At 38.3% G+C, this 13,232-nt stretch overlaps 1 protein-coding gene across 1 annotated transcript in view; it reads left to right on the forward strand.

Moving 5' to 3' along the window:
* The window catches only part of MAMDC2 (MAM domain containing 2), a 142,433-nt gene extending 140,468 nt beyond the window's left edge, over positions 1 to 1,965 (forward strand). The window contains exons 13-14 of the mRNA XM_081802829.1: positions 695 to 779; positions 927 to 1,965. Of these exons, the coding sequence (XP_081658955.1) occupies positions 695 to 779; positions 927 to 991 (150 nt within the window). The 3' untranslated portion in view covers positions 992 to 1,965. The remainder of the gene's footprint in view (positions 1 to 694; positions 780 to 926) is intronic.
* The last annotated feature ends 11,267 nt before the right edge of the window (positions 1,966 to 13,232 follow it).

Here is a 13,232-nt window from a genome sequence, read left to right on the forward strand (position 1 = left end):
AAAAAAAAAAAGAGTCTCTTATGCTTTGCTTCCCTTTCTGTTTGCATTTTATTTTTCCTTCCCTTCCCCTATGTTCATCTGTTTTGTTTCTTAAATTCCACATGAGTAAAATCACATGGTATTTGTCTTTCTCTGATTGACTTATTTCACTTAGCATAATACCCTCTTGTTCCACCCACGTCGTTGCAAATGGTAAGATTTCATTCTTTTTGACGGCTGAGTAATATTCCTCTGTGTGTGTGTGTGTGTGTGTGTGTGTGTGTGTGTGTGTGTGTGTGTGTACACCACATCTTCTTTATCCATTCATCTGTTGTTGGACATCTAGGCTCTTTCTATAGTTTGGCTATTGTGGACATTGCTGCTATAAATATTGGGGTGCACCTACCCCTTCGGATCACTATGTATCCTTTGGATAAATACCTAGTAGTGCAATTGCTGGGTCATAGGGTAGCTCTATTTTTAACTTTTTGAGGAACCTCCATACTGTTTCCCAGAGTGGCTGCACCAGCTTGCATTCCCACCAACAGTGTAGGAGGGTTCCCCTTTCTCCACATCCTCGCCAACACCTGTTGTTTCTTGTGTTGTTGATTTTAGCCATTCTGACTGGTGTGCGGTGATATCTCATTGTGATTTTGATGAGTACTGTTTTGTCAGGATGACTCTCTTTCTAAATTCAAACTGCATTACTTCCCAGGTAATTTTTGAAGCCATTCGGGGACTGTCTGTGAGAAGTGATATTGCCATTGATGATGTTAAATTCCAAGCCGGACCCTGCACAGGTAACAATGTTTTCCCCAATTATATCAGCTTGATTGAAAGGGGATTTTGCCTCAGCCTCAAATCATAAGAATGCAAATTAAGTATTTTTCTACAATAAAAATAGAGAAAATTACCGTTGTCTCTTTTTTATTTGTCTTTCCTGACAGAAATGGAAGATTTAACTCAGCAATCATCAGGATATTCTGAGGATTTAAACGAAATTGAGTTTTAAGAAATGATCTGAATTGGATCAACTAAACAAGAGCCATACCTCTCTTCCATCGAAATGAAAGCAAAACGAATGAATACTGGACAGTCTTATAACCATTTCATAAGTTATAAAATGACTTCACAGCACAGCACTCTTTTTCATTACTTTTGCAAAAAATACTGACTCAGGGCTTTTTGTTTTGTTTTGTTTCGTTTTGTTTCCTTTCTGCGTATGACAACTGTTATGAAAGCAGGCTGTTGATTTTGCAAAGATCACTCATCTTAATTTTGGTTCCAGTTAAAAATGCAAATGTACTGTATTGCAGTCATTTTAAAGTATGCAAATGAAGGGCACAAGCAAAATGAGATGTGCTCATTTAACTGTGCATTCAGTGAATGTATTGGGAGGAGACTAAGTCTTGCAGGTTTCTTTTTGAATTTCAAGCATCATTAATTATTTTTAAAGTAATAATGTGAGGTGTCACTGGTATCTGCAGAATGAATGCAGTGTTTTCATGGTAACAAGTCAGGCTAAGAAAATAAAATCTTATTGCCTATGTTTTATTCATAGAAAGGGAGTATTAATTTTTAAATATTTTTACCATATGTGATAACAAAGGATCTCTTCACGAATGTCCCAGGGTAAGTCAGTATTAATTAATGCTGCATTACAAGGCAATGCTACTTTCTTTTTCCCCCCTTTGAACTCCTTTGAAAGTCACTCTGAACACATGGATTAGAAATTGCACTCTTTTTTTGTAAAGCAAGCTTGAAAATGTTTACGGACATACACCCAAAAATTTTTAGGATATGTTAAGCAATTTTACCGGTTTTTTTTTTATAATAAATGGTTTGGTAAGGTTTTGAGTAATATGAATTCAAGCAGATATACTAAACTACTGCTTTTTATTTACATGTTTAGAAAATTGTATATACATATTTGTATACCCAAACAGCTTTTCTAAGATTACCTAATAAAAGGTAATTTGAAAATTTTTTCACTAGCAATTAACTCATTTCTACATTATTTTTCTTGTTCAGGAGATCTCCAGCGGCGCCTGGGGGGCTCAGTCGTTAAGCGCCTGCCTTCGGCTCAGGTCATGGTCCCAGGGTCCTGGGATCGAGGCCCGCATCGGGCTCCCTGCTCCGTGGGAAGCCTGCTTCTCCCTCTCCCACTCCCTCTGCTTGTGTTCCCTCTCTCGCTGTGTCTCCCTCTGTCAAATAAATAAATAAAATCTTTAAAAAAAAAAAAAAAAGACCAAGATCTCCAGTACACGACTGCAGATTCTAATTTGAATTGCTACTCTGCCACAGTTAAGTTCTTCTTAGGCCTTCTATTAGTGATATAAACACGGCAAACATTGATACAATAATTAATTTTTAAAGTGTTTTATTTTGTATAAGCTAACTTAATTTTTCACCAACTTTTATTAGAATATGAACGCTATGAGGATAGGGATTCGTGCAGGTTTTTGTTTACTTTTGTAGTCTCAGTACCCAGAACAATGTCTGGTATGTAGTAGGTGTTCAACATATAAATACTTGTTGAATGAATGAATGAATTTAACACTCCTTACATCCTCCAAATTGGAGATATTATTATCCCTTTTTACAGAGAAAGAAACCGAGGCTCAGAAGAGTGAACAAATTATTTAAATTTCCATAACCGTTCAGTGGAGGAACTTGGAGTCAGGTCTCTCTGACTCCAAGGTCCATACCTCTTTCTGCTTTGTATGGCCAAAACTCCATGGTTCTCACAGAGTTGGGTGGTATTCCCGCTCAAGAATGTCAAAACTCTTTGGGTGGGTGCCTGGCTGGCTCAGTTGTTAGAGCACGTGACTCTTGATCTCAGGGTTGTGAGTTTGAGCCCTACGTTGGGCATAGAGATTACTTAAAAAAAATGTCACAACTCTTAATCTGTAAAGAGTAGTATACTTCCCTGAAGACCACATTACTTGGAAAACAAAAAACGAGACTAAACTATTCAAAATAAACATCCCAAGGTTTATGGAGAAAATAAACTTCTATAGTAAAGCAAAATTTTGCAAATCAAATCCCTAAATAGAGTTGAAATATTGAGGAAGATTTCAAGATGTGAACCAACTCAACAGTATGCTAGACATTGTAATTTCCTCACCCTGTTATTCCTGTCCAGAGCTTAGTTGTATTTGCTGAATAAAGAAATAAAAATTGTGTCTCCAGGACCTAACATAATATCTCATGCATAGCAAGGGGTTTATAATATGTAGTGACTAAATGAAGTCATTCACCAGCCTCCTTGCTTATGGATTGCATAAATCCATCATAAAAATCAGAGCTAACATCTATTGAATACTTACTATCTTCAGACATTATTCAAAGAGCTTTATATGAATTCACTCATTTAATCCTGATAACAACCCGTGAAGTAGATCTAGTGATAGTTCCATTTTATAAATAGAGAAACTGAATTTGTCCAAGTTCAGCAGCTGGTGTAGGGCTTACATTTGAACCTGATGTGTTTCCCTGGGAAACCCATGTACATCTCCTGCTTTTCTCTTTCCAGAGGGTTCCCCTTCCTCATCACTGCCTCCCGAACTCGCCCGCCCTCCTGCCAACTCCACCCCCAATACCAAATTAAACCGTAGGCAGAGGTTCCAAGTTTCTCTCACTCCAGAGGATTTATTGGCTACCAAAATTGCTCCAAAGGTTGCCAAACCAGAAATAGTACTGATGCAGCTACTCTGGAAAACAGTAGGGAGGCTCCTCAAAAAGTTAAAAATAGAACTACCCAACGACCCAGCGATTGCACTACTAGGTGTTTAGCCAAGGGATACATAGTGATCCGAAGGGGCACATGCAACCTGATGTTTATAGAAGCAATGTCCGCAACAGCCAAACTGTGGAAAGAGCCCAAATGTCCATCAACAGATGAATGGATAAAGAAGAAGTGGTGTATATATGCAGTGGAATATTACTCAGGCATCAAAAAGAATGAGATCTTGCCATTTGCAATGAGGTGGATGGAACTAGAGAGTATTAGGCTAAACAAAATAAGTCAGTCAGAGAAAAACAAATACTATAGGATTTCACTTATATGTGGAATTAAAGAAACAAAACAGATGAACATAGGGGAAGGAGGGAAAAAGAGAGGTAAGTAAACCATAAGAGACTCAACAATAGAGAACAAACTGAGGGTTGGTGGAGGGAGGTGGATGGGGGGATGGGCTAAATGGGTGATGGGCATTAAGGAGGACACTTGTGATGAGTGCTGGGTGTTGTATGTAAGTGATAAATCACTAAATTCTACTCCGAAAGCCAATTTTTTCTTTAAAGATTTTATTTATTTATTTGAGACAGAGAGAATGAGAGACAGAGAGCATGAGAGGGAGGAGGGTCAGAGGGAGAAGCAGACTCCCTGCCGAGCAGGGAGCCCGATGCGGGACTCGATCCCGGGACTCTAGGATCATGACCTGAGCCGAAGCAGTCGCTTAACCAACTGAGCCACCCAGGCGCCCCGCCAATTTTACCATATATGTTAGTTAACTAGAATTTAAATAAAAACTTGAAATTAAAAATAAATAAATACTACTTGGGACACCAGCTTTGGGAATTTGGGGGGAAAATGTGAGGGTTGGCAACTGGTTATTAAGTTAGGGCAGAAAGGAAAGAGATAATTGTTACCTGTTGTTAAGAAACAACATGTAGTTCATACACGAGGAGAGAGGAGGTAGAAGGTAAGGGGATTAATTTACCCCTCCTCATTTAACTTCCTTTTGGCAGGATTCACTCTTTGGATGCTTCTCTTCCTTTGCAGGTTGCTTTTGCCATTCATTTTAACTATATCTCGGCTGGATGAAAATATGAAAGGCTAGTTAGCACGATATAGTTTCCTCAGGTTTAGAAATGCCCTCGCAGAAGGCATGCTAGCTAATTGGTACCGCTTGACAATTTAAGCACAGTATTTGCATTTACTTTCATTCTTACCTAAACACACAAGTGCTTCAAAGACAAGCTACTTTTTCCACACAGGTCACCTTCTCTCCTACAATTTGCTATCTGGGTTGGAGAGTATGTGTAGAAGGAAGTGCAGGAGAAGATAGGGCCTCTGATGCAAGGTCTGGTTTAATGTGGAAGAAGAAAAGGTTCAGCCAAGATTTGGTGACAGGGGCACCTGGGTGGCTCAGTCGGTTGCTTAAGTGTCCTACTCTTGGTTTCGGCTCAGGTCATGGTCTCAGGGTGTCCCAGAGAAAATCCTGGCCTTGCCACTTACTAGCTTCGGGACTGGGGGCAAGTCACTTACACCCTCTCTGTTCCCTATTATTAGTCTGCAAAATGGGGCAGACTACTCCTTGTCTCTACTTCTTCGGGTGTCTGTAAAGATGAAATGAAAGTGACACCTAAAAGCACTTAGTGTCTGACACACAAAAGCCATCCTAGTTTATATTAGAAGGTTTGCATGAATTTTTTTTGATAAATCGCAGTTATTTTTAATGTATTCTTTCTCTACAAAGGAATTGTGAGTTTATAGTGCCATCTTAAGGAGAAAGCAACCATAGAATCTTGTCATGTTATCACGTTCTCCTTTTGTACTAACAATGCTAGGCTCATTTTAACCAGCAGCTGGGCAGTGCCTTTCCCTTTGCTCTTCCTACTCCAACTGCTGTTAGTGGTTCTTCAGGGCTGCTTGCCCCGTATATATATATACACCCTAGCAAAAGTAATCATGCTAAACCTAAATTCTTGTTTTTATGGCCATCTCCTCAAAAATGGTCGCTTTTCCAATTTTGTGCCCCCAACTGCCTACCATACTCAACAAATATTTCTGGAGTAAAGAAACAAATGCTCAATTAAAAACATTTAGTTTAATACAAATATGTATGTGGATTTCAAGAATCACAAGGGATATAAAGATTCTCGTTCATCCATCAACATTTCATAGTCTGGAAATCCACACTCTAAAAATTTAACATGAATATGTGTCCCTGGCCAATGAGGATCCTTGGGGCAACTGGTAAAAACAACTTTAAATCTTCTTTAGAGGGCCATGACTCTCAACCCAGGCTACACATATTTCCCCATATATAAAACTACACAGAAAAAGGACTCCCAATCCAAAATTACAACACATTTGGTCAGCTGTCAACAGCAGAATTAGATACCCAAGACTTCACGTGATGAATTTTTTGATAGATACTTTAAAGTAACGATTTTAAAAATAGACACCAAAAAAAAAAAATAAGCATTGAACACATAAAAGGCAATACGCTATGAAAAAATGAGCAGGCAGAATGATTTTAAAGGGAACCAAATAGAACTTCTGCACATGAAAAATATAGTCATTAAAATTAAAAATTCAATGGAAGAGGCAAATATCTAGTTAGACGTACCTAACAGGAGAGAACTGGTGGACTAGAATATAAGATAAGAAACATGAATACAATGCAGAGAGAGAAAGAAATAAAAAATACGAGGGAGGCAGAGAATGAGAGCATCCAGGGTATTATAGTAAGAGTTACCGAAAGAGAGAATGGGGGGAGGGAAGATTCAAAGGTAGAACATTCGAGACAGTTTCAGAATTGGTTATGGATAAAAATGTTTAAAATCAGTAAGTCTCGGCGCCTGGGTGGCTCAGTTGGTTAAGCGACTGCCTTCGGCTCAGGTCATGATCCTGGAGTTCCAGGATCGAGTCCCGCATCGGGCTCCTTGCTCAGCAGGGAGTCTGCTTCTCCCTCTGACCCTCTCCCCCTCTCATGCTCTCTCTCGCTCTATCTCATTCTCTCTCAAATAAATAAATAAAATCTTTAAAAAAATAAATAAAATAAAATCAGTAAGTCTAACAAACTCTGAGCAATATAAGTGAAAATAAATCCACACCTAGATCCATCATTATGAAATACCAAAGGCAGAGAGATTTCAAATGCAACCAGAAGACAGATGAGGGCGCCTGGGTGGCTCAGATGGTTAAGCATCTGCCTTCGGCTCAGGTCATGATCCCAGGGTCCTGGGATCGAGTCCCACATCGGACTCCCCGCTCAGCGGGGAGCCTGCTTCTCCCTCTGACCCTCTCGTCTCTCATGCTGTTTCTCTCTCGCTCACTCTCTAAAAAATAAATAAAATCTTTAAAAAAAAAAAAAAAAGAAGACAGATGAATTACAGAGGAATAAAAATTAAACGAAATCAAACTTCTCAATAATGAGGAAAGTGTGAAGATAGTGGAATAATACCTTTAACATGTTGAGAGAAAATCACGTCACCTGGGAATTTTATCATTCGGAAGAACAAAATCACAACATTTTCAGATAAACAAGGAAGAAATCATGTGTTTTTTGTACGTATGTGTGTATAGATATGCATGAATATGTTCATATACAGATATTCCTCAACTTACGATGGGCCTATGCCCCAACAAACCCGTTGTAAGTTGAAAATATCATCATTCGAAAATGCATTTAATACACCTAACCGACTGATCATCATAGCTTAGCCTAACCACCTCAACCATGCTCAGAACACTCTCATTAGCCTACAGTTGGACAAAATCATCTGAAATCAATCTCCCAGGCTACAGAGCAGGGTGAAGAGGAGAGGACGAGGGACATAGTGGGGCAAGCAGAAAAAATAAATACAGCACAGAATCTTTAAATCTCTTAGTGCATTTTCTCCTGCTTTTTCTTAAAAATTTTATTTATTTATTTGACAGAGAGAGTGAGATCACAAGCAGGGAGGAAGGGTAGAAGGAGAAGCAGACTCCCTGCCAAGCAAGGAGCCCAACGTGAGACTCAATCCCAGGACCCTGAGATCACAACCTGAGCCAAAGGCAGACGGTTAAGGGACTGAGCCACCCAGGTGCCCCGCCACCCCCACCCCCCTGCATCTGTCTTTTGATCTTAATGAGAACGAACAGGAAGTTTCTCCATTAGTTAGCATGTGTGCTCCAGGTTTCTGATAAGTAGCATCTATCAAGTTCAAAAACTTCAGTGCCATTCATAGTTTTCTAAGAACTTATTACAAATAGACATTGAACTTCATCAGACGCTTCTTTGCATATGTTGAGATAATAAGATTTTTCCCCTTTAATCTTTTAACATAGTGAATTACATGGATACATTGTAGATTCTTTTTTTCTAATTTAGCAATGTCTAACTTTTTATGTCTGACTCTTGATTTTGGCTGAGGTTTTGATCTCAGGGTTGTGAGACTGAGCACCACATCAGGCTCTGCATTGGACATAGAGCCTGCTTGAGACTCTCTCTCTCTGTCTCTCCCTCTGCGCCTCCCACCCCACGCTCATGCACATGCAGTTGCACGTGCACACTCTCTCTCTCAAAAAAAAAGTCATACAGAGGAAATCATTGTATATATATCCATCTGTAATTTGTCTTTTTTGCTCAAAATTATGTTTTTGAGATTCAGCAATGTTGAATTTCTAGCTGTAGTTAATTCATTTTCCCTGTGGTATGGTATTCCATGAAATGATTATACTGTGATTTATTAATTCATCCTACCATTGATGAATATTGACGTTGGTTCTAGATTTTTGCTATTGTGACAATGGTGCTAAAATATTTCTTGTACAAGTACCCATGTGAAAGACTGTCTTTGGGTTGCCTCTCTGACGTGAATTTCTGGTTTGTATGATAGGTACACTATGCTAAATGAGGGAAAACTGCTTCCCAACTGGCAGTTCTAATCTACACAACTCTTACCGGTATAGATGAGTGCCAAAAACATGCAAATGTCAGATTTTAATTTTTGCCCATCTGATAATTAGGAAATTGCATTTCATTGAAGTTTTAATTTGCATTTCTCTAATTATGAATTAAATTGAGCATCTTATCATATGTTCTATGACCATTCATGTTTCACCTTGTGCAAAATGCCTATTTATTTTTGCCCATTTTTCTAGTGAGCTGTGTATCTTCTTCTTACAGATTCATAGGAATTCTCTTAATATTCCAGATACTAAGCTTCTGTTTATTTTAAATGTTGTAAATATCTTTTTTTTTCTACTATGTGGCTTCTCCCTCCCTGCTCATATTGTGAATTTGATTTATGAAAGGCCTTAGTTTTTAATATGTATGAATTAATAATCTTTTTATTTTCTTTATGATTTATACTTTTTTTTTTTTTGTCTTAAGAAACTCTTTCCTACCCTGTGTTTTTAAAGATATTCCCATATGGTTTCTCCTAAAAAAAGTAAACTTTTGTCTATTCCCTTTAGGCGTTTGATTTCTCTGGAATTATATCCAGCCAACTTGCCAGGCTCTCTATTATTTCTCAGAACAGACTCTATATTTACATTCACTTCCTACCACTGCTGCAACAAATTACCATGCTTTTTGTGGCACAAAAGAACACATTCATTATCTCATAATTCTGGAAGTCAGAGTCCTGAAAATGAGTCTCATGGAGCTAAAATTAAGGTTTCGGCAGGGATGTGTTCTTTCTGGAGGCTCTAGCAGAAAATCCGTTTCTTGCCTTTTCCAGCTTTTAGAGTAGCTTCCCGCGTTCCTTGGCTTCCCGCATTCCTTAGCCGGCCTCCAGCTCTGTTCTCCCTCTAACAACTGCTTTCATTTTCACGTCCCCTCTGATCCTGACTGTCCTGTCTCTCTCTTTTAAGGACGCTCATGATTATATGGGTCCACCTGGATGACCCAGGATAATCACCCCATCTCAAGCTCCTTACCTCAATCACGGCTATAAATTCCCTCTTGCCATGTGGGGTAACCTATTCACAAGTCCCAGGGAGTACGATGTGGGCATCTTTGGGGAGCCATTATGCTGCCTACAGCAATTCTCTTTTGTTGTTAGGTCAGATTTCTTAATAAAGCCAGTCTTGGTTTTCCTTTTTTAACTTCTCTATCTGTTCAATTTTCCTAACTGTTTAGGAGGTTAAGAGCTCCAACATAGTGCCTCAATAGAAGGAGTAATAGAATCGTCCTTGACTTGTTCCAGAATTTAAAATAATATTTTTAAACATCCCATCATTGGACATGAGTTTGCTAAAGGGTTCTGGAGTCACCGTTTCCTGGTTAAAGGGAGTTTTCTTCTACTCGTATTTTCCTAGAAATTTCGACCATGAATGTGTGTTGAAAACAATTGAATGCTTCTTTTTCTGCTTTGATCTTTGTCCCATAATCTTTTAATATGAAGAATCACAGTGATTTATTTGATTTGCTAGTATTTAATCAACCTTGAATTCCTGTGACAAACCCAATTATGTCATGATATATTTACTTTTATTAACATGGCTATGTATTTGCGCATATGTCCGTGAGTAAGATAGATAGGAAATTTTCATTGCCATTAATTTTCCAAGAAGTTTGGGGATTTACACATGGTGAGACTCATAAGAGGAGCCAGAAAGTCTTCCTTCTTTTTCTATACTCACAAAGTGTGGGTAGGATTTGAGCGGAGCTTCTCAACCTGGGGCAGGCGGAGGAGAGGGGGCAATTTTACCCCTTAGGAAACATTTACCAATGTCTGGAGACATTTTTTGCTGTCGAATCTGGAGAGGTGCTACTGACTCTTAGTGCGTAGAGGCCAAGGATGCTGTTGACTATCCTACAATGCACAGGACAACTGCCTCCTCTTTCCTCAAAAAGAAATTTATCTTACCCAAATGTCAGTAGTGCTCAAGTTGGGGTTTCTTCTCATTCTGGAATAAATGATTACTATCCTGATTTGTAATTTTGTGTTTTTTCAGAGGGGCTTCAAAACTTAGGTAAGCTTCAGGGCCCCCACAGAACCTGGGTCCTGTGGGAAAAAGAGAGACCACTGTGTAGAGGACAGGGGTGTGTGTGTAAGAGAGAGCGACAGACAGCGAATAGCTACTGAGCCAAAGTCAATACTGGAGAGAGATGGACAAAAGAGAGAAATTTTGGGTTGTTTTTTTTTTTTTTTTTAAAGATTTTATTTATTTATTTGACAGAGGGATAGCGAGAGCAGGAACACAAGCAGGGGGAGTGGGAGAGGGAGAAGCAAGCTTCCTGCCAAGCAGGGAGCCCGATGAGGGACTCAAACCCAGGACTCTGGGATCATGACCTGAGCCGAAGGCAGACGCTTAACGACTGAGCCACCCAAGTGCCCAGAAATTTTGTTTTGACATAATTCTCAAGCAATCAGTTACTGGAAATTGGCCGCATGTAATAATGTCAAGAAACTGAAGGAAAGTAATTAGTGTGGTATATAGTCTAGCAATTTTAATTCTTGGTATCTATCCTAGAGAAATGCTAGTGCCTGTACACAAAGACATGTTTGAGGATGTTCCCTGAAGCAGTGTTCGTAAAAATGAAAAATTGGAAGCAATCTATATGTCAAATCTGTAGAGTAATGGATAAAGTGAAATATAGTCATACAAAAACCCTACAGCAGTTAAAAAGGAACAAGTTTTATCTATGTGTCACCATGGATATATCTCAAAAATACATTTTTGCATGAAAAACAAAATTGCGTAACTATTCTTACCGTATTTTATTTATTTTTATTATGTTCAATTAGCCACTTGTATATTAATGTTAATACATTTATATGCATGCATGTAATATATTATGTCTTTACATAACACATTTATGTAATGTAGATAAAATGCATGTAAATATAAAAATGGCCTTAAAGGACATTACATTATACACTGAACATGTGTATAGGGTAGTTAGCTCTGGGGAATAAGAGACACAGCAGCAAGATTGAGGAAAAGATGTCAAATGCACACTAATTTGATCTGTGTTGTTCTAATTTTTAAGAGGAGAATGTATGCATGTGTTTCATGTGTAATTGTTTAAGAAGTAGGTAATAGAAAAAAAGACAATAAAACCATGCCTAATTGTTAACAGTGTTAATTCCTTTTTTTTTTTTTTTAATGTTTTGAAAACACCTTTCATCAATCCCTTTTGGATATTTAAGTTAATTCTAGTATTTTGTTGAAATAAAACATGCTCTGATGAACATCTCATCTTCCCATCTCTGAATATTTGCTTAGGGTAAATTCATAAAAGGAAAATACTGACTCAAGAGGCATGAACAATTTTGGTGCTTTCATCTATATTTCTAGATTATACCGAAAAAACTTGCTGAACTGATTTCCTCTAACATCAGCAATTTTCCTTTTGGTGCCAGAATGACAATTTTGTTCATCTTTCACCAACATTGGATGAAAGATTATCATTTTCAATTTTTGACTAATTTGAAAGGCTAATTTTATATTTGCTTTGTAATAATTTGCACTTTTTTATACTTTGTGTGAATATTTTCAAATATTTGTGGCCATTTTAGCTCTTGTTTTGTGATATTGCTTGTTTTGTTTTTCTTTTCAAATTTTTATTTAAATTCTAGTTAGTTAACATACAGTGCAATATTGGTTTCAGGAGTAGAATTCAATGATTCATCACTTACATACAACACCCAGTGCTCCTCATAACAAGTTCCCTCCTTAATGCCCATCACCATTTAGCCCATCCACCAACCACCTCCCTCCATTAACCCTCAGTTTGTTCTCTATCTTTGAGAGTCTCTTTTGGTTTGTTTCCCTTTTATCTCCGCCCCCACCCCCGCATATGTTCAATTGTTTTGTTTCCTCAGTTCCACATATGAGTAAAAGCATGTGGTACTTGCCTTTCTCTGACTATTTTGCTTAGCATAATACCCTCTAGCTCCATCCATGTCGTTGCAAATGGCAAGATATCATTCTTTTTGATGGCTGAGTAATATTCTACTGTGTGTGTGTGTGTGTGTGTGTGTGTGTGTGTGTGTGTGTGTGTACCACATCTTCTTTATCCATTCATCAGTCAAAGGACATTTTGGGCTCTTTCCATAGTTTGGCTATTGTTGATAATGTTGCTATAAACATCAGGGTGCATATACCCCACTGACTCAGTATTTTTGTACCCTTTGGGTAAATACTTAGTAGCGCAATTGATGGATCATAGGGAAGTTCTATTTTTAACTTTTGAGGACCCTCCACAACAGTGTTCATTCTTTTTTAAAGATTTATTCATTTATTTTAGAGAGCAAGAGAGCAAGTGTGAGTGGGTTTGGGGCAGAGGGAGACAATCTCAAGCAGACTCCCCAACAAGCGTGGAGCTGGACTCAGTGCTCAATCCCATGACCCATGAGATCATGACCTGGAGCTGAATGCATGAGTCCAAAGCCTAATTGACTGAGCCACCCAGGCGCTCCTGTTAACTCTTGATTGTAGGAATATGCATACATGGTTGTTGGTTTCTGTTTTGTGTTTTTGGGGTTTTCAAAATTCATAAAATAATAACAAAAACACAAATGCA

Source organism: Leptonychotes weddellii, chromosome 14, assembly GCF_054177405.1.
Source record: "Leptonychotes weddellii isolate Sample4059 chromosome 14, ASM5417740v2, whole genome shotgun sequence".
NCBI classification, from domain to species: domain Eukaryota; kingdom Metazoa; phylum Chordata; class Mammalia; order Carnivora; family Phocidae; genus Leptonychotes; species Leptonychotes weddellii.